The sequence below is a fragment of the Falco peregrinus genome, chromosome 2 (assembly GCF_023634155.1).
Source record: "Falco peregrinus isolate bFalPer1 chromosome 2, bFalPer1.pri, whole genome shotgun sequence".
Taxonomy (NCBI): domain Eukaryota; kingdom Metazoa; phylum Chordata; class Aves; order Falconiformes; family Falconidae; genus Falco; species Falco peregrinus.
Genome location: NC_073722.1, coordinates 124112914 through 124139892, shown reverse-complemented (window position 1 = coordinate 124139892; position 26979 = coordinate 124112914). Strand labels below are relative to the sequence as shown.

The 26979-nt window shown below is 48.1% G+C and overlaps 1 protein-coding gene across 4 annotated transcripts in view; it reads left to right on the top strand.

The window, feature by feature from the left end:
* Nucleotides 1-2461: 2461 nt before the first annotated feature.
* RGS9 (regulator of G protein signaling 9) overlaps nt 2462-26979 on the top strand; it is a 33740-nt gene continuing 9222 nt past the window's right edge. For 2 of the 4 annotated variants that reach the window (XR_008745906.1, XM_055796627.1), the window contains exons 1-12: nt 2463-2641; nt 8875-8971; nt 11640-11690; nt 11848-11954; nt 12709-12760; nt 13790-13848; nt 14241-14317; nt 16102-16183; nt 16605-16667; nt 22874-22903; nt 23573-23634; nt 25955-26068. Coding sequence is in view for 3 of the 4 variants with exons in the window: in XM_055796627.1 (XP_055652602.1) it covers nt 2579-2641; nt 8875-8971; nt 11640-11690; nt 11848-11954; nt 12709-12760; nt 13790-13848; nt 14241-14317; nt 16102-16183; nt 16605-16667; nt 22874-22903; nt 23573-23634; nt 25955-26068 (857 nt within the window). In the remaining variant the exon portion in view is untranslated. Of the gene's footprint in view, nt 2642-8874; nt 8972-11639; nt 11691-11847; nt 11955-12708; nt 12761-13789; nt 13849-14240; nt 14318-16101; nt 16184-16604; nt 16668-20848; nt 22684-22873; nt 22904-23572; nt 23635-25954; nt 26069-26979 lie in introns of those variants that run through there. The other 2 variants (XM_055796626.1, XM_055796628.1) reach the window with 2 other exon arrangements.

Below are 26979 nucleotides of genomic sequence, written 5' to 3'. Positions count from 1 at the left end.
GGACATCTTCTAGAGCAAAGACACAAAGTAGCCTTGTCACAGAAAGAGAAATATCCATATTCTTTATTTTAGCTTGTCAGAGAAGACTAGAAATGGAGAAAAATCCATGCCTGATCTACAAGGAAGTGTCTGTGGTGGGCTGGCAGGATTTAAAATTACTGGGAGCTTTGGAGTTCAGCAAGGTTGAAGAGCTCATACCTTAGCTTGAGCTCTTCAGAACTATTTCTCCTGGATCTCCTGCAAGAAAATTTTATTCTTTCTGAATTCATTTTAGACCCAGTTTTCAAATGTTTTTCATGGATAAGGCACCTATATTCCTCACTGGAACTTTTAAAGTCAGTATTTTGGGATGAAACGACCATTTTTATTCCTTTAAGTATGTGGGGCACAGAGCTGGCAGTGATTGATCCTTTACTCAGGCCAGTGTCTGCACCTCACCTAGAGCAGTTCCGAGTCCTTCCACCACCTGGGAGGGAGAAGGAAAACGGCTGTTCAGAGGAACTATCTGTAGTTTATAACAAGTTTTGCTGGTTTGCTTACCAAACTAAGAAACTGAGATGAGCTACATCTTTTTGCGTGCTATTTACCCTGACATTACGTCCGAAAGGATTACTTCCACGTATAGAGGTTGCATTCTCCTGCCAGTATCGGTCTCTCTCAGAAATGGAAGCGCTTTTATTAGCTGGCATTTTCAAAATGCCTGCATGTCTTCACTGTCCTTTCCCTTGCTTCCTCTGACTCCACTCTGAATTCCCTCTCTCTTGCTGTTTGCCTCCAGAACCGCCCGTTCTACTGGAGTTTCTGTCACCTCTGCCATTTCAGAGGGCCACTGGGATCTGAGCTTGGTTTCAGAGAACAAAACAGCACCTCAGCACTTGAAATTATGAGATGCTGCAAATGCGTGAAGAACTCTCCCCCTGCTCCTTCTGGCTGTCAGCTGATACCTTGAAGCATAAGGTATGATAACTTTGATACTAACATGTGGAATGACAGAGATTACTCATAATGATTAAATCACCTAGCAGCATGGAGCAGAGAAGAGTGGAAAAGCCTTCTGGAAAGCATGGAGCATCTGATCCAGCAGCTGCTGTGACTCACAGGGGGATTTCACATGGGAATGACTGAGCAGACACAGGAGAAGGGCCTTCCAAAGCACTGGCTTGCACAGATACTGTATAGAGTGGAGACAAAGATAAAACACTTCCATAAGGGCAGCAAAGCAACCGGGAAAGCAGCCCGTGCCTTCAGGGTATTGCTATGAATGGAAAAAGCACTCCGCTCCAAGTTCAGAGCCAACATGCTTTCCTCAAACGTGCAAACCACTGATCGTAACACCAGAACAGTCACAAACACTGTGGTGGGGAAGGCATTGCCCTGAGAAACAGCTGTGCACGTGTGTAGGAAGCGTGGGTGCTCCCTGTGACTTGGAAACACAGATGTGTAGTATGTTATATACACATCGATGGGGCTATAAATGTGCCTGTATGTCCAGGGGACACACAGGAGCATGACGGCAGCATTGGGTGGGATCTGCTCCTGGAGAGTGTGGTGTGGTGAGTGCCTGCTCAGTATGTGTACACATAGCACTGTGCACGCCGAGGTGTGAGCACATGCTCCCATGTGCATTCCGTGCAGTGTGCAGGGAGGTTTGCACACACCACGTGTAGGTGCCTGTCATTCAAAAGGGCAACACACCCACGTGGCTGGCAGGAATTCCTGGGAATGCCTCCTAGGAGCCTTGGCGCAATTAGATTCTGCATGAGTGGGGACCCAACCCTCTCCCCTGCCCGGCTGGGCTGTGCTGGCAGGCCGAGCCCTGGGCAGCTGGGGGAAACGCCACCATTTTCTGAAGAAACCAGAAAAAATGGAGCTCTGTTCCTAGCACTGCCAGCTGGGTACCGCTCCTCCTGGCATGAACATGAGCCAGCTCCATTGCGAGGAAGCACTCTGTAACCCACTGCCTTCCTCTCTGTCACCATTTCCATGCATGGCAAAGCCACCAACCCCCCCCCCCAAACCCACCCGGTGGGCTGCTGCACCCACAGCTGAGCTGAGCTAATCAAGAGCTCGACCAAGGCTGGTGGCATTCAAGAAGCAGACGCCTGAAGCACTGCTCACCTCCCGCACCAGCGCCACACGCCATTGCAGCAGCTGGCTCCGGTGCCCTGGTCGTTCCCTAGCTTGTACCCTGGCTCTCTACATAGAGACCAGCAGCGCTGGGGGGCGCCACCAGCTCCTGCCCTGCGCAAACACTCCCCTTTGTAAGGGCCGTTTGCAGTGCGACCCCCGGGCTGCGCGCACACGGGCAGGGGCAGGGGCCGGCGGCCGGCACCCTCCGCCGCGCGCTCCCGCTAGCGCCCCGAGGCGGCAACCGCGCCGCCCCGCGCCTTCATGTAAATGAGCGTGGGGCGGCGGGTGGTGATTGGCTGCGGCGCGCAGCGCTGGCGCCGCCCCCGGCAGGGAGAGGAGGCGGCGGCGGCGGCGGCGGCGGCGGGTGGCGGGCGGCCGCAGCCAGGTGCGCCCGGGGGCTGCCGCTCCGCCAGTGCGCTGCGCCCGCCGCGCTGCCCGGCCCGCCACCATGACCGTCGCACGGCTCGACCAGGGGCAGCGCCACCGGCCGCGGATGGCCTTCCTGAAAAAGGTGAGGGCTGAGCAGTGCGGGCACAGCCGCACCGCTGTGGGCATCGGCACCGGCGGGCACGTTGGGGGCCGCGTCCGGGCGGGGCGGAGCGGTGCCCGGGGCAGCGCTGAGTGGTGCTCCGGGCGGGGGGACCCGTGTCCATAGCATCCCGCCCGGCCGCGGCTCCCCGCCGCCCCCAGGGTGTGCGGGGTCCGAGGGGTGACAGCCCCATCCCTGGGGGTTTGGGGCCGTGGCCTGTTGTGGAGCCCCGTGGATCTAGGGTTCAGTCTTGGGGGGCAGAGAGGCAACGTGTGCTGATGTCACGGAGGAAATAAAAATGTAATTTTGTTTATTTTTGTAGCTTAGACTCAGCTAAATTCGCCTGACACGTTTCCTTCCTCGCCCATTTCTTCCACAAAGACCCTCAAAACCGTGTCGTTTCCCAGGGAAAACCCATCATCTATGGTGCCAGGCTGCTCAGTTAAGCTCTGGGCCACAGTCAGTCCAGTGTGTGCATTCCCAGTGCTTCCAGTTTGCTTTCAGAGGACGTATCACGGCCAACTGTCTGCTCTCTGTCTCTTTCCACTTTTTCAAAAATGAGCGTATTTGTGACCAAAAACAGTTGAAAGAGTGGGAAGATGTAGCCTACACTTTTGGATGCGATGCATAATTTTGGAAAGCATTTGGTGTTCTTTTTTTTTACAGCATTCATTCAAAAGTGTAGCCAGTTCTAGTATAACTGGTATCTGCAGATTTTAAAAAGCAGAGTCTTTTCTCCCACACACCTCTCCTGCCCGTGGCTTATCTTGTTGAGAGGAATTAACTGAATTTCCAGTGACAAATACAGCCAGCTAGTTGCTGTTTGAGTTGCACTTAGCTCTCCTACAACACCCATGACCTAAGGAGGATTCCGAGGGGAAAAAGGAGGGAATGTGAGGCTATTCCATGCTAAGGTACAAGCTTGGCAATACAAGCACCATATTTTTTAATACTGGAGGAAGTAAAGAAGGTATTTTCTTTTGGTTCTGTGTCTTTCAAGGTAAATTTGGCTGGGGAGCCCTGCCAGAGGAAATAATCTGGGCCAAATTCTGCACTGAGTAATACTCCATGGAGTTGGATGCGGGGGTGCAGAAGAGAAGCTGTGTTCTTTGAGAAAACAACCACCAGCAGCTGTGCTTTAGCTGCTTCCTAGGAGCATAGCAGTCTTTGCAAAGTGCTCAGAGTTCCTCAGGTGGGAAGATCCGTTAAAATGCAGTGTATTGCTGTTACAGAGCACGCACCTCTCGCACTGTGAGCAGCAAGAGGGTTTGAGTAGTTCTAGTGCTTTGCAAGTCTAAGACCTGTTAGCACTAGGAAGAGAAGCTCCCAGATGGTCAGCAGAAGGGCTTTGGCTCTCATCGCTGCCTTCATTCCTCCTCTCTTTTTTTCCGAAGCTGTGTATGGAGCCTGGGCTGTTACATGGCATTGTGGTCTGTATGCAGCCAGCCATGTCCTCAGAGCTGAAATACTGAGCACCTTTACTGGTTGCCTGTGTGGTGGGAGCTGAGGATGCTCAGCATGCATCCAACAAGTACCTTTGCAGGCTTAGATCTGTGAGGAGCTAAAATCCTAGAGAAGCTTTCTTAATTGCTTAAGTCTGTGCTCAAGCTTTGCCACCAGCTGGCACATATGCTGTAACCTTGGGTTTGCTCCAGCCACACGAAGGGATTCCTGCCGTGCTGTCAGGCTGCTGGCCTTGTTCTGCCTTTGCAGCTGTGATTCATCTCCATGCGCTGGTTCTCCAGCAAGCAGCTTGCGACTGCAGCAATCCTGCCCTCGGACAGGGGGAGAAGAAAGGGGGTAGCTTTAGGGGTGGTGGGCAGTGCTGTGTACGTGCTGTGATGCTGCTCTTGCATGACTTGGACTGGATGTAGAGCTTGGTCTTCATGGCTAAACCATGGGGGAATTGGAGAGCCTCCTCTGAGGCTCTGCAGTGCCTGCTAGGCCATGAAATACTCATGACTAAAACTTAGGTTGTTTTATTCTATTTTTTTTCCCCTCCTAAACTGCCTTGGCAGGAAGAATATTGGCACAAAAGTCTGTCGGGATGGGGAGGAAGCCTCTGAAATGCATTTTGGCTGTATGCGCTTGGCCAGATGCTGGGAGAGCTTGAATCAGCTCGAGTTCTTGGTACCTCTGCACCCCCCAGCAGCCAGGGTCTGGCCTCCACTGGGCATGAGCTGGGAAAGCAGGAGACAGCGCCGGGCCAGGGCTGTGCTCTCCAGCGGCTGCTGGGCTGTGTATTTTTCCTTGCTGTGCTACATGAGCTGCATTGTGACTCATACCTTGTGGGTAGGTCTGATGGATGCCACCCGCCTTTCTTCTCTGCCTCCTCCTTACTCTGGTTCCTAATGGCTCTTCCTGAGGCAGCGCTGCAACCGGGGAAGGACCAGCCTGAGGTCTGCAGCATGGCTGGAGTCTTCTCCAGCCTGGCTTCGATTCTTCAGGCTTAGACTCTCCAGCAGCTGCTGGCCCTCATCTGCCTGGGCATTTCTTGAGGTGTGCGAGCATCTGAATTGTGCTTTTGCTGGAAGGAGCTATCAATCAGACTCCTGCTCTCTGTTTGAGTGAGGCCCTGGATGTGGCTAAAGCTGAGCCTGAGGCCAGGCTGAGCCTCATTCCATCCTCCCTTTCCCCATCCCAGGCAGGGAGATGCTGGTGCTATGCGTTTCTGTGGAGCACTGCACTGAGCATGACATGCTCCAAGCAGCCCTGATGAAAGGCAGCATGCTTGGCCCCACAGGACTGTACTTTGGTAAAAAAAAGCAGGAAATTTTAGGTGGTTAACTATTGATTTTTTTTTTTTAATTTCTTCTTTTTTCCAATCATCCATGCATGTGCAAAGCAGGATTGTTAGTTGTAGACCTAGAAAACAATTGAATTAGCCTTCTGAGACCAGAGTCATGATTAAGATTTCCAAGATCACTACCTCAGAAATCAGAGCAGGGAGGGATGACCTTTGCAAACAGTACCAGGCAGTGAGCAGGGCTAGAACTGGGCAAATACTTGCGATGGAGAAAGCAGCAGATTTTAAACATAGCATGAGGTGTGTGCTGTGAGCTGGAGCCTGCTGGAAAAATTTGTCTTTCTTACATCTGAAGCAAAGATGCCTCTGACTTGATGCTGAAAGGGGCTGAACTTCTCACCTTGGAAGTGTTTTGCTGTTGCATGGCAGAGTCTCAGCACCCGGAGCCTGACACTTCTGTGATGTGGATGCTCTGACCCTGGGGAGCTGATGGGTCCCCAAAGGGTACAGCTCAGAGAGATGCACCCAGGGTAACTTACCCAAGCAACACATCATCAGTCATCTGCCCCCACTGCTCCCTCCCATGGGAGAGCATCTGTGCTGGATCCATCCTCTTCTTCCAGAGCCATGGGTACCCCATGGCTGATCATTGCAGAGAGGACCCTCACCTGCCCTGAGGCTTCCCACGTGCTTCTGAAATGCAGTGATGTTTTTTGTTATCATTTGCAAGTTTGAGTTTTGCTGTGCACTCAGTGAACTGGTAACTTCTTGCAATCAGATGGGGAGCAAACAGTTTTCCTGTTGTCTCCTCTGTGTCTTTTGGGGTGAGGTCATCTCCGTGCAGGGTCTAGCTGATGTGAAGGGAGACCTCAGTGTGCTCATGCCTCATGGTGGCTCTGTGCTTGAGGTGAGCTCAGTCTAGAGCCTGACTCTTTTAGCAGTCCTCCTGCTGATACTTACCTCTGCGTGCATCTCCACCCATCAACCAGAGTCAGGAAGTGGCTTCTGGCTCTACAAAATTCAAACCAGACAGCGTTTCCCTGGCTGAAAGCGTGACAAAATGTGTTAGAGCCCTTAGCAAAGCAAGTAAATGTTCCCACTGTATTTTAACCAGCCCTCCTGGCCTCTTGCCGGCAGCCTGGTGTTGATAGCAACTCCTGATCAGCAGTGTTCCCTTAGGAGAAAAGGAGGAGACAGGCTGAGTTTTGATCAGCAAAGTGCATGGTTTGCAGCCAGAGAAGTAGGCACCCCCCAACAGCAGCTCCCTGGCTCATCTCACTTGTTTCTTTTTAATATATATTATTTCTCCAATGATGAGTGGAAGCCCGGCAGGGTATGAACACAAGAGTCTGGAGCTCTTTGCTGGTTGAAGAAAGGGAACACGCTGTGCTGGGAGGCGGTGTGGGTTTCTGAGTCAATTCCTCATTCTTGGCTGGTAAAGACCCATCTCTTGAGCCCACTGGGGAGCAAACAGCAGCCCCTTGCTGGGGCAGGGTGTGCTGTACTGCTTGCAGGGAACTTGCTTGTGCCTGGTGGTACCTGCCTGGTGGTCGTAGTACTGCAGCACGGTGGTGATGAGCGGTGCTGTGTTCCCCCCAGTATCCCTGATGCTGAAAAAGTGCTGTCCATGGAGCAGCCATGCCTCTACGGAGAGAGTAAGTGACTTCCCCAAGATACCAATGTTTGTTTAGAGGGAACTGAATCTGAGTTTCCTAAATTAGTGCCCTGCCTGCTGGGCCATCCTGCCCCACCTCATCTCACACAGCTACACGGGCATCTCTCCATGCCCAACTCTGAACTTGCTGAGGCTGAAATTGGGGGTTCAGTTAAAATGTCTAAAAGAGTCTTCATATTCCATTGCTTTGGTCGTGTTTTTCTATTTTAATATATTTTATGTAAGTATTTTTACAAATATTAGTGTGAAATAATACCAGGCTTCTCCATTTTAGTATTAATTTGACACTGGCTTTATAAACCGTTGAAAATCCATTTTTACTGTCAAGCCCAGAGTGCATCCTGTCACTACAGGCTTAAATTCTCACTGAACTTGGCAAGACTTAGGACCAAAGTCACTGTGGTGCCTGTGAAGACAATACCCTTTATTATGCATGAGTGTCATCAAGTCACACTCGTTAAATCCTCTAATCCTAGTTAAAAAGCTACAGCCTCACCCAAAATGAATGTGTGGAGAGACCAAATTGGTCCTATTGGACCAGTTTTGATTTAATATCTCTGGAAGCAGAAGACAAAGAGAAGAGCATTATTCACAAAGCCAATGCTGTTGTGATACTCAGATAATTTAAAACGAGGAGATGAGGTGCGTGCTCCAACTCCACCCATCCGAGCAGAGGATCCCAAGTGAAGCAGGAGGCTGTTGTGCTTCTGGGATGATGCTAGTAGGAAGTCAAATATAAGAGGAGGAAAATATGTTTTAAAATCTTCATCTTAAAAAAAAAAAGATAATTGGGAACCAGAAATAAAAGAAGTCTGGCCCTGAGGGTGAGACTCTTTAACATGGTCTGTTAAAAACAAGTTATCAGCATCCCTCAGGGCTCAAAGGCAGGAGATGCTGCCAGATAGGAGGGTGAGTTGCTCCTGGTGGTGTGTCTCTGCCATGTCCCTGGAGGGACTGAGCTTTCTGCCCACAGGTGGGGCTAAGAACCCAAGGTGGGTGAGTGCAGCCGTCCACAGGAACAGCCAGAGTCCGTTGTACACCTCCTTCCTATAGCTGGGCTCTGTTTCTGCGTTTGCAGTCTGCTTTCCCACATGTGAATTCTGGTCCCTGCTGTAACCGGTCCTTGGCCAGCTTCTTAGAGCCTTGGCTCTGGTGGTGGCTGTGCTTTCTCTAAGGACGAGCCGTTCTTATCTCCCCTGGGGACTGAGCTTCTTGCTCAGTGCTGGAGCAAAGTGGTGTGCTTTTCCTGTTGCTCTTCTAAAGTCCTGTCTGGTTATTATCTGCAGACCAGAGACAGAACCTTTGCTGTTTGGTCTCCAGCCAAAATATTGCTTATTTGCTTGGTGCGTGGTGCAATATCTACAAGTCTGTACACATCTGGGATATTTGTGTAAAAGAAACACAGGTTTTATTTCCTCCCCTTTTTTCTTTCTTATTGCCCCAACAAACAGCCCACTGAGCCAGAGAAGAACATTTATGGTTAGCAGAGACTTTATTTGTTTTCTTGTTTTTTGTTTGGATTTTTTTTTTTTAAATCTCAGCTGTCATGGAGTGGTTACATCCTGTCCCTCCTCTGCTAACCCTGGCTGTGAGTGTCTTCTGTAGGAAGGAGTGACGCTGTGAGTCACTGTGAGAGCTGACGGGGTTTAGAGGTGGCATCTCTAATGGCAAGAGGAGGTTCCTTCCTGTGGCACCACTGCACGCTCCTCTGGGATGCTGCCCAGAGCTGTGGTGGTCCTGAGGCTCCCTCCTGTCCGCTCCTGTAATACGTCCCATCCCTGTCATGCTTTGCAGATCGAAGCACTTATGATGGAGATGCAAAATCCAGACACAGGCATCAAGATGCAGACACAAAGGGTGATGATCACGAGCATCCCACATGCTGTGGCAGGTAAGAGCTTCACTGAGGGAAGGGACTGGGCCAAGGAAGTTCATAAAAGAAAACTGTGTGTGGACGCCATGGCCACCCCGGGGTTACTACTGCCTGGCTGCATGCTGGAGCCTGTATGCCCAATAAATATTTGCTGTGCATCCTTTGAGATGTACCTACGCCCTTTATCTCATTCTCACTTGTGTCTCTTTTCAGTCCTAGCTCTTTGAATGAGAGACACTGTGACTGATAATCACGTGCTTTTAGCTGTCTCGTGTCAGTTTAACTCAAGTGACCTCCTCTTAGCATAGAGGTGAGTAGGTGCTTCAGCCTCCAGATCTGTTGTAGTCCTAGTGAGGCTAGATCGCAAGTAAAGATAAATGTTAAAATCTGATTAAAACGGGCAGCCTGGCGTCTGACTGAAAGATGGTACTTCAGAAATGAGCCATAAACAATTAGTCTCACTTTAATGTTTTCTGCTAATAATAATTTTTCTTCAGTACGCAGGAAAAGAACAAATATTCAGCCCACTTCTCTGCCTCTAAGTGGCAACTTTTCCTCCTTCAAGCAGGCTGAAGGAGAAACAGATGGGGAGCTGTGCTGTGTCGCGTGCAGCGTTACAGGCAGCTCTTATCGCAGTCTCCTTTGTGCCTGCTAGCTCCTTTCACGGGGCGCTGTCAGTACCTCTGCTTCCCTCTTCTCCAAGCCTCCACAAAAGCTCTTGTGAAGGATCCTCCGTTATAAATATTCACACATACTGTACCAGAGTTTCCCCCTCCTGCTTTGGTCTTTCTGCAGCCCTTTGAAATTCAGAACAAAACCTCCTGCTGAAACCAGAGAGCTTGCTTCAGGCAACTCAGGAGACAACTTAGCCAAATAGATTAATTTTTCCAGGCTGTATTTGCAAAGCCCGGTAGGCCCTCTGTGTTGTTTGCCCCAATTTTTTTTCTTCTTTTCTAATCAGAAAGCAGAGGCACTGAGATGAAGTCACTTGCCCATGGGCACAGTCAGTCAGTGAAAAAGGGTAAGGAGAACTTCGATGACATCTGAAGCTCATTCTCAGCAGCACCCTCCATGCATTACAGTACAAACCATATCCCAGCTTACACAGCTATTCTGCAGCTGAATTTGGTGGAGTGCTTTGCATCTATCTGCAAAGGAGCTGGCCTTGCCCCCCCTAGCTGTTAGTAAATAGTTAAGGCAGCGCTGCAGAAAAGATTTTCCTGTACTGAAGATAACGTGCCACCTAGATTAAGTGCAGGGGGAACAAGTACTTCTCTTGATGTCTGACCAATGTAAAATACCACTTCCCAAAAGTCCATGGCTAGATGGTGTGGAGAGAGGATGTCCATTGACACTCATCCTCTTTGCATGCTGTCTGCTTTATTTTTGGTTCATTCCCCAAAACTGCTACAAGTTCCCTCTTGCATGTCAGAAATTTTAGTCAACTTCTGATAGGCAAGTGAGTTGCAGTCTTCTTGCATGACGGTCATCACTCCCTGAACCATGATATTTTTCGTGCTGTACAAGTTGCATATATATTGATTGGCTTCTGCATGTTGCAAAAGAGACTGATTTGTGTTTATTGAGGGAATGGTGAAGATGTCAGAGCAGTGGACACAGACCCACTGAAGAGAGCTTGGCTCTTCACATGCAGGAAGCTAACTAGTTAAATTCAGTGTCAGTAAAATGGCTCACAACAGAAAAGGCAAATAAACCTCCATGTTAAATGTGTACCTTTGGGGGAAAATGCTTACCGAGAGAGCTGTCTAGAAATGAATGATGAGATAATCCTTTAATTTCATCTATTTCAGGAAGCAGGCAGTAGGATAAGAGCTCTGAGCCCCTATTAGAAAGTTAAGTCATCACTGCAATGTCAAGAAAGGTCAACACCTCAATCTGCAATCCTAGGAGGAAAAGACCAATAATTGATCAGGGAATGAGTGCATTTTTGTGCTGTTTAGGTGGAAGGAGGTTCATGAGATTTTCCCCTCGGAACATAAAACTAAAACTGCTGGAGGTTTATGCTGACTATGGCTGGTCACACTCCAACAAAAGAACTGGGAGGGGTGAAGTGTTTGTGAATGTAGAAATCTTGTTTCCCTTTGAAATGTGCTGTTACTACTACAACTACAGCTTGGATCTGAGACTCGGGGAAGCTGTGACTCTTAAAAGGAGTCGAGGGGACCAGTCACTCGTCTCTTACTAAAACTGAGACGGGACTGTGCTCTGTGAATCTGGAGATACTTTGCAGTGAATCTTTCAAGACAAGATGGTGCAAAACAAGGGGCACTTCCCCTTCCCTGGCTGTGGAAGCTGTTGCATTGCTTAAGTCCTTTCTAAACCAGTTATGAGGGTTTAAGTGTTGCTCAGGCCGCATGTGCTTCTGCGTTCTCACACTGTGCCATGCTGAGGTTGCTGCCTGCCTCAGGCTCACTCTGCCAGGGACTGATGCCTGCTTGGTCAGGAGAAAGCTGGAACGACAGCATGGCCAGTGAGGTACTGGCAGTGCATTTTATCTCTGTTTCTCTTGTGTGGTGCATTTGAAAGCACATTCGCAAGAAGGGGTCTTTGCGCTCGGTGTGATCCAGAGCACAGTGAGGGGTGAGGACTGGAGAGGTCTTGTTTTTGCCCATGGATTTGGGCACACTCCTGATTTCAAGCACCTGACATTTTCTTTGCTTTACAGGTAATGATATATTGCAGTGGATTCTCCAACGCTTGCAGATCACTCAGGAAGGTGGGTAGAAATGTAAAAACTGAGGCTTTTTCAGATTAGAGTTGTAAAACTTTAAGGTCTCCATAGACAAAACCTCTTAGATGAATTCTGTCCTGAGTAGCAGCTCACCTTTGCAGTGTTTTGGTGCACTCAGAATGTTTGCCTTCTCCGTTTTCAGAGGCACTGCACCTGGGGGACCTGTTTGTCAAATATGGATACATCTACCCTCTTCAGGAGCCAAAGAATCTCACCCTTAAGACAGATGGCAGCCTGTACAGGTTTCAAGTGAGTTACATCTTCTTTAAATCCACTGAGAGGGAGTTCAGCACTAGTTTTTAGAACAGGCAGCTGGGGCAGTTGCCCAGGAGCTGTAGTCATGGAGGCTATGCTGTCTAGCCGTGCTAGTAGTTCAGCATGCAGGAGGAAGGGATCCACAGAGAAGCCTCAGGCCAGTTCCTCCAGTTCCATGTGTCAGATTACAGTTTATAGGGAAACTAAATTGTTGTACTTTGTTCAACTTCAAAATAGCTGTGCTTTGTTCCAAATGTGTGTGCCTTCCAGGTCTTAAAGTAGCAAATGGAGTCGCTGGTTGGAAATAGAATGATTTGGGGAGACTGAATAATGAATATACAAAAGGCACAGTAATAATGGGATGTTATCAAGGTTTGTGGTTGGACTGTTTCCACTACGACGGGAAATGAGGGTACCCTTGTTGGTACTTTGAAAGAGGAGTCTGGTTCCCGCGCTATGCCAAATCAGGCTCCAGCATCTCAGTCTGAATGCTCAGGCAGCAGTGAAAGGTTGTCCATATTAACCGGCTGCAGAGCAGGAGTGGATTTGATTTGGCAGTCTCCTGACCTCAGTTCTCCTGCTGTAACTGGCCCGCACCACTGTGCAAGCTGACACACAGCTAAGGAGCTGAGGCTCTGAGTATAGCAGAGGAGAATTTTCCTCTCCCTCCAGTGTGCATGGTGCTTGCGTGCCTTTTGGCATGAGTTCGAGGCTATTGTGCACTAACAAAAGGGTTGTTTTTCTGCAGACCCCCTATTTCTGGCCTGTGCAGAGCTGGCCTGCTGATGACACAGACTATGGTAAGTGGTAGTGTTGTGCGTGTTTAGGAGGTGTAGTGCAACCCCATGTGTGTTTGCATACAGTCCTGCACTGTGTTTGCTGTTCATCTCTTTGTGTTGTGTCCACATGCGATGACCAGCCCTTGCATTTTCTTTCATACTGTTTTGTGAATAATTCTCAGTAATGCTGAACTGAGGGAATGCTCTGGATGTGACCACTTTGTGGTGGCCTTGGTGAGAGAAAGTGCTTAAGCTTCTCTTATGTTCCACTAAGATCCATCAGACTGGAACTCATCTGAAATACCCTGCTGGGTAGGGAAGTCTTTAAACACAAGGTTAGATTTCCCTGAGTAGTTAAGTGTATTCCTGGATCTGAGCCCAAGACTGTCTTCCTGTAGATTTGGATCAAGCCCTGCACTCGGAGATGGTACTTTCTTTACATAATGCACAGTGGCTTCCAGTATTTCCTGATGTCTCTTTCCATATCAATTTTTTGTTGCCTTTATAGTGCTTTTTATTATAGGACTGGTCATGAATTTGCTCCTGTGGGCTGTGCAGTTCACAGACTGATTTGTTTATACCAAGAGTGTCTTCTGTGGCTTTTATCTACATATCTGTATATCTTCTGGGGAAATAAAAAAGCCCGTTTTAGATTGGAATGTTTTTAATAGAACTTTGAGCAAAACATTAGCCTATGTTCAGAAAACTTGGAGGTCAAACTGTGAAGAACCTCAGCGTCTTAAAGATTTGGTCCAGTATCCTTTGACCTGTGAAACCCTGGCGGAGTTCCCAAAGGAGGAGTGACTGCTGGCAGAAGGCACGTGCTGCCCATTCTGTGTGGCTGTTCCCAGCCTGGGCACTGGCTTGTGAAGCATCAGTGACAAAGCGAAGCCACCAAGTTCATTTTTCTTCAGTGAGCTTGGAGCTCGTGCCTGGGGAGATATTGTAGAAGACAAAGATTTCTGTGTTTGCCATGTGGGTAAATTTTTAATTATTCTTGATTTGTTGATCTGAGTGTAACTGAAAGCTTATTTGCTTCTCCCTCCACAGCAATTTACTTAGCAAAGAAGAACATTAAGAGGAAAGGGATTTTAGAAGAATATGAAAAGGTAAAGATGTTGCCCTTGTTCCATTGCAAGCCCCTCATTTGCTACAGCTTTAGCCCTCTGTTGCAAATGAATGGAGCATGGCAAAAAATTACCTCTTCAACTGCATGAAATATTACTCCAGCAGTGTCAAAAGCCAAAATTTTGGAAGTGAAAAAGTGGCCAGTACAGGAAAATACTCTGAAGTCAATGATAATTTTAGCAGGGGTAATTGCTCTCCTTGCAGTGGTATTTTTGAACTGTTGCAATTCCTGTAATTACGTTCAGAACAATCCAGATTTCTTGGCTTGGTTGCTGGCCTGGCCTAGTTGAGCTATGGAGAGTCAAGAAAACCCTAGCATGGGAGTGCCTTGTCCAGAATTTTCACACTAACTGCTTTTTTATTTTTATTCCAGGAACATTACAACATGCTCAATCAAAAAATAAACTACAAGTGGGATTTTGTTATTATGCAGGCCAAGGAGCAGTATAAGTGAGTTGACTTGTGTTCCCTTATTTGCATCATTGGGGGAGGGTATGAGTAGGCAGAGTGTCGCTGTCTTGGTACACAGTTAAATTACAGTTTTAAAACATAAACTACAGCTTTAAAGTAACTTGCAAGTGCCCATCAAGATCGTGAAACAAACCTGCCTTGGTCAGCTTGGGTTTTTTTCATATAACAAGGAAACTTGGTTCGCTTCACAAGCTGTGAGTGAAGGAGTTCAGATGTTTCCAAATGACTGGATGCCCATTTGCAAAGCCTCACCCTCGCCCACTGCACCTGAGTTTCTCTCTATACCTGTGTTTGTCCACCAAAGATGTGCAATCGGTGTGGTTTGTGAGAGCACAGGCGGGGGTGGGTGCCTTCCCTGCTGACACAGTTGCATGCCTCTTTGCAAATGGTTTTTGCACATGCGTAAGTGTGCAAGGGGAGGTTTTGATTTTTGCACCTTATGCGACACCCTGAAGAAGCCAGAGTCTGATGCTGCAGCGTGCAAGCCCTCATTAGAGGCGGCTTCTTTTATCTCAGGGCTGTCCATGAGCATTTGTGGATCACGCTACTGGGCTTAGGACCTGTTATTGGTCTGGTTCAATTATTACTTGCACATGTCTCACAGCTGAACTGAATGGCCTGAATCAAGAAGCCATAAATGTTCCCAGCAGAGACTTCTGGAGAAAACTCTGAAGTGCATACTTAGGCACCCAGCCAAAATTATTTGATTTTTAGAAGCAGAATCCTTTACATTCCCAGGAAAGTTTAGTGAACGTGAGATGGGATTACTCCTTTGGAGATAGGATCTTTCCTACTTCTGGTGATTTCTTTTACCTTTTTTTACCTCCCAGCATGGCAGGCACTGCCTCTGCTGTTCAGCAGTGTTTCTGTCTTCACTGGGATGGTAGCCAAGTCATCAGAATACAGCTCATCAGATAACTGTCTCATTAAACACGAGACTGTTGTTCTTGTAAATGGAGGTCAGACTTTGGCTAAGGGATGCCAAATGCATTTTTAAAGTTAGATACTGAGACTGTCTGAACTAGTAAATTAAACACGTCTGAGGCTGTTTGATGATGGTGCTGGGGCAGACTGGTGCAGAACAGCCTGCATCCACCCTGTTAACCACAGCAGGGTGGCCACATGCAAACAGCCTTTTGGGAATGCTCCTTTGCCCATGCTAAATCCCAAACTGTGCTTAGGACTTTTCTGGGAAAGGATTAGTTGGTCCAAGCCCAAACCATGCTAGTGCCTCTTCCATTTAATAAAGAGGTGATTTCGGTTTTAGTGCCTGGGAACACTGCTTGGTACCATTTCCAAATCATTTCTGTGAGAAGCGCCCTCCTTTACTGTGAGACAGAGGTGAGACGTGTCCAAGGATGTACCTCTGCATGGCAGTCCTCGGATACTGCCTCAGGACATTGCAGATGGATAAGTATGAGGCAGCAGAAGTGACCACAAGTAGCAGGCTGTTAGTATAAAACTACCAAAGGGCTGTCTGTCTAATCAAAAGAGGATGTGTCTGCTCCCAGCTGAGCTCAGGAAGATGATGATTTCTCAAAAGCTACAGTCATGTGTGGCCATGTGAACAGCGTGATCTGCAGTCCAGAATTAGCTGGGGTAAGATGTGGTCAGGAGGCTGCATCAGAGCATCACGTAGTCAGGCTGGGACCCGTGGGGCAGGGGAGACTGGAGGTGTGCCTCCTTTCTCATCCCACTGGTTTTAGGAGAGTAAAACGAATGAATTCCCCTGGTAGAATCAAATCCTGTTCTTGGCTTTGCAGGGCAGGGAAGGAGCGGAAGAAGGCGGACAGGTATGCCCTGGACTGCCAGGAGAGAGCCTACTGGCTTGTGAACCGAACTCCTGTAAGTAGAGGATGACAGTGTGTGGCGTTAGTGCCTTAGCGATGCCCTCCCTGCAGCCACCTGGGACAAACTCCTCCACACTAAGAGGACGGCTGTGGGCATGGCCGTCAGGCTGTGCCTCCTGTCGCTTCTCGTCAGGGAAGGGGCCAGCCCAGGCCTGCCCTGGATCCACACTACCTTTCTTGGTTGCTCTCAAAGGTGTCAGCAGGGGCTCCAAAGAGGTGCTCTCAAAGGGAGGGAGGTCTGGCTGCAGCACCTGTGCTCAGAGCGGGGTGTTCCCAGATTCAGCAGGCAGAGCTCCCCCAGGGCACTGCTGCCCAGGAGCCCTTTGGGGCTCAGGGGTCTCCTCATGCATTTGCACGAACCACAGACTTTACAACAAATGAGTGACAAAGCTGTTGGTGTTTCTTGTTTGTAACAGCCCGGCATGCTAGATGTCCTAGAGTATGGATTAGACCGCGTAACGGATCCCAATGAAAATAAGGTAAACCAGGTGAGACAGTTTTGTTTTGTATCTTTTTTTCACACCTACTGAATTTGTTTGGGAGGACCCAGACAGTGTCCCTGGGATTGTTGTTTTTTGGGCACCGCAGGCCGAGTGAGTCAGCTCAGCTGTGACAGCCGAACAGGCCAGGGGTTGAAGCAGACTCATTATCTGGGGAGTGGGGGCCTCAAAATAAGCTTTGGCAGCTCCTCTTGGATTGAAAATACTTAGTCAGCTTTCTTGCCACACCAGTTAGTGTGAGTACTTGGCTACAGAACATGCTTTCTTTGCTGGTGAAGCTGAATTAAGGAATTCTCTATCTCCAGATGCTCGTTGCTGCCTTCTTATTAGTGCTGAATGAACTGTATGGGGCTGTGGGGTGTAAAGGATCAGTGGAAAGATCCAGGTTTAAATTAAAATGACAGAATACCTGCAAAAGGGTAACGTGTGGCAAGAAGATGGAGAAGTTGGTGTGGTGGATAGGAGACACAAAACGTTACATAAAGATGCATATTGTGTAGCTAGACCGTAAGGAGACAGAATTGATGAACTGAGACCATGGAGGCTGTAACTGGGTGGGACTGGTTCAGAGTCCACTGTAGGACAAATGCAGTCAGTGGATGAGGAGCTGGAGCTGCTCTTCTCTTTCTCCATCAGTCCTTTTAAGTGATCCTGTATTTGTGCACTTAATGGTGTTCATTTGGAAGCAAAGTCAAAGTCTCTCTCAGCAATTAAATGCAAATGTTACTGCGATCACACTCACTGTATTCCCACAACTTCTCATTTTTGTAACAGCCTTTAAACATCTCAACAGCCAGAAGCAGAGTAATTGCTTTGGCCAACTGCGTTCTGTTGCTATAGAGACTGAAAAAGAGCAAAATGTAGGGTTGGGGTGTATTTTATTTTTTCTTGCTCTAAGTAGCAGCTGCCAAAAGCCTTTTTTGTATGTGTTTTGTGTGTAAGAGAAAAGGAGTGGTGGAAAGAGAGAGGGATAGAAGAGAGGAGTTAGCCAACTTCTCGCCCACAGTTTTACAGCTGACATGGAAGGAGATTTTAGGTTTGCAAACGGTCTGAAAGCCCGTAGCCATCTGCCAGGTGCTTGGTAGCACAGAGGAAGTGAGTAAGGAATCTCTGTTCAGTTCCCATCCTGGACATAGGGAGATGGCCAGTTCCCCCTGTTAGCAGGGGCTCCAAAGAGGGCATGAGCCAAAGGACACCAGTTTTGGGGTGACTTCACTGCCTTTCTCCTTTAAGCTGGTCCCTGAGCCATGCCTCCTCTCTGGAGGCTGAGCTGAAGATAGAAGGTTCTTGCTCCTTTTTTTGCTTTTGAACAAGTGATTGACAATACATGAGACAGCCAAAAGTCCACATAAGCCACCTTTGGACTAGCAGCTCTTTAAAAATTTTATTTCTGCAGGCTGCTTTCACAAACACCTGTGGCTCAACAGCCTTTGGCAAGCAGAAAGGGTGGGCCAAGCTCTGCTGATAAATGCTGAGCTGACTGTGCTTTGTGGGCTGTATCTCCCCCCTGCTGAAGGCAGTGCAGAGTTTTATTGATGTTTTCTGTGGGCCCAGCCTCTGGCTCTGACATAGGTGAAACAATGGGAGAAGAAACTGAGTGCATGAATCCAGCACCCATTTATTTGATTTGTGTCTCTGTTCCCGCTCAATCTAGCCTCGCTTTGTTGGTCAATTAGTTGTCTTTATCTTGAAAGCTGAGAAGGAAAATATTCCTGGTCTTAATTAACTTCTGACTTCAGAATGACTTATTTGAAGCTGGTATTGGCATGAACATCTGTCTTTCGCTTGCCTCAGACCTTCTGGTGGGCTGCTCCCTCCCTAACTGATAATGTCCTCTGGGGTTAAACAGGTGCTCGCACTCCTTTGAAGGGGACTTTTATTATTGACCCATGGGCATCCCTCGGGTTATAATGAGTTAGAAGTTGTAGCTGGGCAGGAGGAGTAAGGCAGAAGTAGCCATTCATTGGACAGCTAATTAAGAGATGCTTTAGCCTTTTGTTACCCCAGGTCTCAGGCTCCTGGTTGAGCCTCACTGCTTAGAGAGTTACCAGGCAACTGCCAGAGGCCGTGTCTGTGCCTGCGGGTACACACTCAGCTTTTGCCTCCTGTAACCAGTATTTCTGAAAGATGCTTTAGCTTAGCCAGGTATCACCGCACTGTATTCCGGGACTACTGAATGAAATGCCCTGGCTTCTTATACGCAACAAATCAGCCACAGATCTTCGTAGTCGTTGCTGGCCTTTAATTTCATAAGTCTCTGTCAGTTTGGCTGCCAGATAAACACCTAACTTCTGCTGCATCCATCACATCTTTTGAAATAACAGGGTCAGAAGCGGATAGATGGGGACGACCAGCAATTTGAACGAAACTGGGTATATGAACTGTTACAAATTTGATTTCTAGCTGTTGCGCTGGAAGCACTAGCACAGTGGAGATGCACGTTGAGATGATCTTATACTAGATGCAGAATTTTCCTCTGGTGTGCAGGGCTCTCAGCTGGCTGTGTGTAGGGAAAGGCCCACACGTGCAGCAGAGGAGAGGTGCTCATGTGCACAGAAAGAGAGCTGTGTGCATGCCGGAGTGCAGTTTGCCACTGCAGTGTCAGAGAGGCAGTACCCACAGGTTTTTGCAGTAAAGTGACCTGCAGAGGAGGCTGAGCTGTGCTGGCACTGTCCCGTGGTCAGTGGCTGGTGCTCTGTGCAGGGTCCCCAGGCTAATCCTTGCAGCATGCCGAGCTGTGGGCACGGACAGGGAGCACTGCGGCATTCGGGGCAGAGTGCAGGTGTGATATGCAGTGCCCGAGTCCAAAATGAGCCCTGGATGACAGTGGCCTGTCCTTGTTCTTCACTCCGAGCTCCACCTGGACATACACACAAAAGCTGTTGTCCAGCTGTTGACGACCTCTGTAAACACAGAACGGTGGCCAGACAGGCGAAAACGTAATGACTATTATCTCCACGATGTGGTCAGGAAGACCCACACTGAGAGCAGAGGAGGTCCGTGTGAACGGTTATCTGGAAATTAGCAGATGTCCCAACTTTTGTAGGAGCTGGTTGCTTCAGCCATGTGGATCAGCTCTGGACACAGGGCTCTTGAGCAGGTCCTGGCTGGCTCCCAGCTCGGCTTTGCAGCCGCTGCCTGCATGCATGGGGAGTGCTCAGCTGGTGGCAGTGGGGTGTGACGAGGCTGTGCACGGTGTCCAAGTGCTGCTGTATGTTGCAGGGAGGAGGATGTTGAACAGCACGCAGCACTTGCCTGAGACAGGCTGAGGTCTTTTACTAATTGCCACTTTGATTTGAAGCCTGCAGGGCTGGGGAGCTTATCCGTGGTAATTGCGATAAGTCACTTGTTAAGGGCATTGCAAAATTAATCTCATTATAAGAAATGACTCTTTTGTTCCAAATATTATTTCCTTCCAAAGAAGGGAGGGTGGGTGGAGGGTACAGGACGCTTTGGTGTTGCTGCTGTCAGTAGCAGGGGGTAAGGATGGATAGGATGGGGGGGCAAGTGGCAGTGCTCATAGGGCACAGAAGGTATTCAGGGTCCCTTGTACCAGCAGCTAAATTGGCAACTGGTCACAGGAGCACCATGGGAGAAAGGGAAATGAAATGATGTTCAGCTGTGGCGTGAAACAGCTGAGGTCTTTCCCAGTTACTGTGGATTTGAGAACTGGAAAGAGCTGAGCACAGCCAGCATTTGCACCCCTCAGTAGGATGTTTGGTGCTGGGCTCCCCTTTGATTCTACTCCAGTTCAGTGTGTGCCACTACTCAGTGGTGCTCAGCCCTTCTCATGCCATAGCCCCCTTTTCTGTGCAAGCCTTGGCAAATCCCCTGCCCACTGTGGACCACCCCCACCAAAGCTTCCCTGATTTTCCCGGGACCAACTATCCAGAGGGCTGACTTGCATGCTCAGGCTGAGGCAGGAGGGGATCCTTGTTGTAGGATGCACTTTAAAAAAAAAAAATAAATCTTTCCTTGTTTGCAGATGTGGCATTAAGTTTGATTTTTACTCACCCACATAGAATTTTTCTGTTGTGATGGCATTTTTCTTGCTCTATATAACATTTAATTTACTGTGTTCTTTTTCTTTTTCCCACCAGCTGTTTGTCTTGTGTGTGTGTGTGATGTGCTGCCTGCCTCTAAGAACCCTGTAGAAGATAACACAACTTTACTACCACGTGAACTGCCTTCAAGCCACTGTGCCAGCATCCACCTTTCCTCACCCTGCTGCACCAGGCCTGTCCGAGGCACCCACTTGCCAAAACGGAGGAAGAAATGAGGGGCCTTTTCAAACCATCTAATGATTTTAATGTGTTGATTTTCCTAAAGTAAATGCCCTAGCCACACTTAAATTCCATCAAATGAAACAGTTCAACCAGCACTTATAAATCTGATGGGGCCTGTTTTGTATCTTGGGTTCCCCAAGGAGGCAGGGAACTCCTATTGTGCAGGAAATAGCTGGCCTGAAACAGAAACAAAGTTCTCTAAAGAGGACACTTCTAGGACAGTAAATGCAGCGAATTTCTCTGTGCCAGCAGGTGATTTTTGTTGGTTTTTTTTTTTTTTTCCTTCTGTTTCTACAGTCTTATCTGAAACAATGATGACACTGTAGAAATGGGGGGAAGAAATGGTGTCTGCGTGGAAGGTGGCCTGGCATCAGGGGTGCAGCTAAGAGCCGACAAGGGTGAAAAGCTCTTCCTTAGTCCATGTGTCTGCTGTCATTTTATAAGATGTCCCAGGAGCCTTTGAATCAGCAAGGGAAGCTGTACAGCCCTGTGACCAATGATTCTGCTGTCCAAGAGTTTTTTTTCTCCCCCTTGATGTGTCAGCCCTTACCCCCTCACATGCAGTTCCTTGTATGTGGCCAGCAGAGCGTTGCAGCTGGTGCAGCTACTGTTTGTTTTCCTGTTTTTCCCTGCTGAGATTGTGTGCACCACAGTCATTCAGAGCTGGTCATGGTATTTCCAGCAGACAAAGCTTTGTCCCCTTGCAATGCCACAGTGAGGTTTTCTGTTAGTACTACGCTGGCCAGGCTAGGTTGGTGTTGGGATCAGATGGGCTGGCTTCATGGTAGTGCTACAGATTGGCTGATCTGCTGCATATCTGGCTCCTGCTGCTGAAATCGTGAGTGTGCCTTCTCGAAACCAACCATGTTTCAGCAAAATAGGCATATTTTTCTTCCATATAGAGAATAGTCTCTCCTTCCTGAGCAGGACTGACGACGATAGTTAAAATGCCAAAGCAGATCTGTACCAGTGTCCCCGCGATGGTCCCCTCACAAAGCAGCCCTGGGAGAGCATCTTGCCTTTCCCAGAACAGGGGTAGCTCAGGGTGCAGGCTCACTGGTGAGAAGGTGGGAGAAGCAGGCTGCCTGCGGCATTCGACACCAAATGCTTCATCCCTCATCACTCGCAAAGTGTGCTTCACCAGGGCACTCGGCAGACCTGTGTCTGCAACAGGGTTACTTTGGAAGAATAATTCTGGGATGCAGATCTTGTTGGCTGAAATGGGAGGTGAAGAACTGAAACACTGCAATAAGCCTTTAAAGCCTTGCTGGGAGCATCCCTGACTTAGCCTGTCTTTCCTTCTGCCTCCTCAAGTTTATTTCACACAAAGTAACTGTGCTTCAAAGGAAGCTGTGTGAATAAACACCCTGCAGTTAATTTCTTCCCTTCAATTGCTTGTTCATTTGTGGATGACATGTAACATAGTCTGAGTTATTCAAATCACAACGTAAACACCCTTTGCACAGCAGATACTGCTTCTGAGGCTTTTAATTGTGGTGTTTATATTTTGCAATGTGTTGGTTCCTGTCTCCTTTAGCTAATATTGAATGATCTAATCTGTGTCTCGTAAATGAATCTATTTTAGCTCCATTAGAATAACCCCTTAATTGAAGGCATACAGGCAGCCTGTGATGGAAGAAGCGATGCTAAACAGCAAATATGGCTAATGGAACGATTAACAGTAAATATGGCTAATGGAACGATTTACGGTGTGTGGATGCTCTTAGCTTTGATGATACCCTGATTAGCTGAGCTGCTGTGTTTGATTTTAATTGTAATGAGAATTAATTGGAGAGCACTGCACCACAACGGCAGCCCTGCAACTGTGTTTTCACATCTCAAAAAAGGCGAGTTAAAGCACTCGTCCCAATTTAATGATTTTTGTTCTTTATTTTACAGAAAAAAACTATGGACGTTTATAGAAGAGAGGTAAGTGGTGGTCCTTCCCTCACTTCTAGGTGTTCCTCCCGTATGTGTTGGTTACATCAGTGTTGTATGGAGGCTGAAACCCCCCTTTGCAGGGGATGAGCTGTTTTAAAAATGCCTGGGTTTGGCTGGCGGAGTCTCTGTTCAATGGAGCTTTTGGTCAATGTGCTTTCAGGACATTTCCTGCCTCTGCACCTCCCGCTGCAGGCAGCCAGCAGCTCTCCCAGTGACGGGAAGGCTCAAGCAAGGACAGCAAAATCCAATAGATCAAAATTAGTGGTGGGGAAATCACAGGAGATGCATCAAGTGGCGCCAGTGTAGAGACAGCCAAGGATCAATGATAATTATATGCTAAATTATCCAGAGCATTTGTAGGTGCCTAGAATGGTAGATATTATGCAATTTTTATATAGCATGGAGAGTGCTTTTTAATTACTTGCACATTGCAAAATGCTCTTCTGGCATTTGCAATAAGCTCAGTGAAAACAGCCATTTTACTAAAACAGTTTAGGGATTCTGTGATTCCTTGGATATCCAAGAATTAGGGAAGAAGCAGTCCCTGTTGTAGGTACCCTCAGTACCTGGGAGAGGGCATGTCTGAGGTTCAGATGGAGGTGGCCTTGTCTTCACACCTCCATGCTCCTAACTGTGGACATGTCTGATCCCTCTCAGATCATGTACTATCAGCAGGCCATCATGAAGTCCAGAGTGAAATCTTCTGTCTCTCTCCAAGGGTAAGTCCTGATTTCCTTCTGTCCACATGTTAATTAGTCTTCAGTGCTTATCTCATGAGATGATGAAGTTATCTTCTCCAGCAGCTGGTGACTCAGTCAGGGGAATCGATGTGGTGGCCACACGCAGTGTTGTTTGTGCTGTTCGGGCCGTGCCATTGCCTGGGCCAGGAGGCGCAAGGCAGAGGAGGGATCAGAGTCCCGGTCATGATGAAGAGGCTCCCTTGGAGCTAAGGAGAGGATTGCTGTGAATGTCTGCAGAGCAGCACCAGCCTCTTGGTTGAGATGCCCTATGAAATCAAGAGATGTTCAGACTGGTCAGGGCTGGACCATGATGCCTGGAACTTGGTATATTTCTGTAGTTTGGAAAAGCGGCTGCGTGGAGGCTGCCTTGGGAGGATGCAGCAGTGTGTCTGTCCTGTGCTTGTTCCTGTGAGGGATGAGTAACCGGCGGAGACAGACTGATCCTCCCATTCCTAGTCCCCAGCCTGCTGCGCTGGATTCAGCCCCTGTGTGTGTTCTTGTTCATATAGTGATGCTCACCAGAAGGCAGCAGAGCTAGGGAGATCTCTGGTTATTCTGTGTTAGGAAGGAACACATGCCTCTCCATGAACATCCAAGCAATTAATTAGCAATTCCTCTTCTCAGTGGGGGTATTTCCTGATCAGTTTCTTAATGAAGCCAATTAAGTGCAAAGCTCCCAGTCCTAGCATTAGCCATTAGTGTGTTTGCCACAGGCATTTCTTACCTGGAATCTTAAGTGCTGGCCAGTTGCCTAGAGCTGCAGTCCCTATCTGTTTTACATAGTCATTGCCACCCAGGGATTCATATCAAATCTAAGATAAACTAGATGCTCAGCCTGTTCCCTGGGAGAAGGCAGTCGAGGATGAATGAAATTGGAGGAAGAGTCTGGGAAGCACTGCTGTCTTCTGGCGCCTTGCAAGTTGTGGTTCTCAGCAGTTCTGCTCATTTCATCTGTCACTGACTCCCAGGTCACTTAAAACTCTCCTGCCTCAGTTTTCCAAACTCTGAACTGGAGCTGGGGACACCTGGCTGCCTTCAGGAATTTTTTTGGTACTAAACTGTTTGGCAATGGAGCTTTTCATTCATTAGTTCTAGTCTTCTGACAGGATAATGCCTATCACCTAGATGAAAAAAAATCCTCAGGAAATTTGGGTCTCAGCTGCAGGATTGGGTCCAAATCAAATTATTATTGATGAGGATGTGAGCAGCAACTAGATAGTATGCATGCACCAGAGCATTCCATTGATTTAGGAGGAGCTGCGAGGCACTAATCATTAAAAGGACAGAGCAATGTTACTTGAGTTGACAGGTTTAGATTTGTAGCCTGATTAAAATATATGGATTGGAGTGAATTATGCAGGTGCTGAATGCCTTGGCATTTCCAGTGAGAAGATAGCATCGAGGACTTCTGTGCCAAACCTATGGTATGCTTTGTGCAGTAGCATTGGATAATTGCAGGATGTGTGCCAAGGTGCCTGTTAGCAACGGGCCCTTGGACAGTGCGCTCCAAGCTTTGAGCACATGAAAGCAGTTTGGCCTGGAAGGAATTTTAAATGCAGAAACCAGATGATTTTTTTCAAGAGTGAAAAAGGGAGGAGAAATCTAAAATTCCAGGACGTTAGTGAAATCCGTTGTAATTACGAGTCTGGCCAACTTAGAAGGTAGAAGTGTTTGTCTGGTTCCTGCTAGGATAGAGACATTTTTGCTTCACGCCAAGCCCTCAGAGTCATTTGCAGAGGAATGAGCTGTGCGGTAGGTGAGCAGAGGAAAGGAGAAGCCTGGATGTGCCCTCAGCGCTCCCTCGCCTCTCCTGCAGCTCCCTGGGCGCTCCCACGCCCCATGGGAAGGCTGTGGAGAGCCCACCCTCAACAAATACAGCACTTGCTTTCCTTTTCTCTGGCACTTTCCTCTCTGTAATGTGTGGCATAGCACGGCACAGGATCAGGCCTGGAGAAGGAGGCAGAAGGCATTTGGGGGTTTAGTCCCGCTTTCCTTGAAATGAAGAGGCAAAAGGAGGTGATGGAAGAGAGTCTTGTATATACCTGCACTTGAACTGACAAAATGACTGCTTTGAAAGACAACCAGGAGATTATTGTTTGGGAAATGGAAAAGATGAACTGAGCTAATGAATCAATTTTTCTAGGAAGGCAGGGGCTACACTGCAGGTCCCTGTGCTGATAGGGCTGCGCCTCTGAAGATACCTATCTATGGTTGGTGCAACCACTTATTTGGTTGTAGTGGGGCTGGCTGCAATTCTGCCTGCAAATTAGTATTTTGATTTTGTTGGATTTGCTTGCAGGCTTGTGAAGTACTCTGAGCAGTTTCTCTCCAATGATCCTATCCTGTCTGGATGTCTCCCCAGCAACCCCTGGGTAACAGATGACACTGAGTTCTGGGATCTCAACTCAAAACTGTATGTATTTGTATGCTTTTGTCAGCTTGTGGTTTACACTGGCCTTTATGCTGATAGAAATCAGAAAAGGGAACCGCTGATTTCAGTGTGATATCTAGTCTCTGATCATAAGCAGGGAAGCAATTCCCTTTCTGACATAGCTTGGCCATGCTAAAGAAACTGTCTCTTGGGAATACTCCGTGCTGAACTTCCAGCGTTATCTTCCTCAAGTGGAGCCTGCCTTAACATGACAGAAATTCCTAAACTCATGATGGAAGTATGCGCTCAGCCCCTGCTGAGTGGGTCTAATCCTCCCCTTGCGTGAGTCTAGTCCGCTTTTCCTAGCACAGGAATGGAATATGACCAGTTACACTCAGGTGTAGCCCTTGGTTTAGCATTAACATTGCTAAATTAGGTGCTGCCAATGGTGTAGCAATTCTAGGTTCAACTACTGGCCCTTGGTCTTTGCACACACCCCAGGAGAGAGTTTGGGCTGGAGGCACATACTGGGAGTCCATCCTTTCTCTGAGGTCTCCCTTGGATTTCCATTCAGATAGTGTTTGCTAATTATACAGTGGCATCTCTGGGCTTGAAGCTTACAACATATTACTGGTTCTCATTTGAGACTGGCAATCCTGTTAGACTGATGGTATCCCATTAGACAGCCCCAAAGGATACTTTCACAGAATGCCGTTATAAGAAGCAAAGCTTTGGGCAGCAATCAGTGCCTCCTCCAGAACAGAACTGAGCGAAACCTGCAGCAAAGCTGGGCTGTCATTGCAAGAGCAGTGTAAATCTGAGCTAAATCCTCACCCCACTGTGTACCAAGTTGTTTAATTCTGGCTTAGTGGGGGCTGACTTCAGGAGCTCATTACAGCATTCTGGAAAACAGGATAGTGCTGAGAAGTCCCTTGGCATTCCAGCAAAGGGCA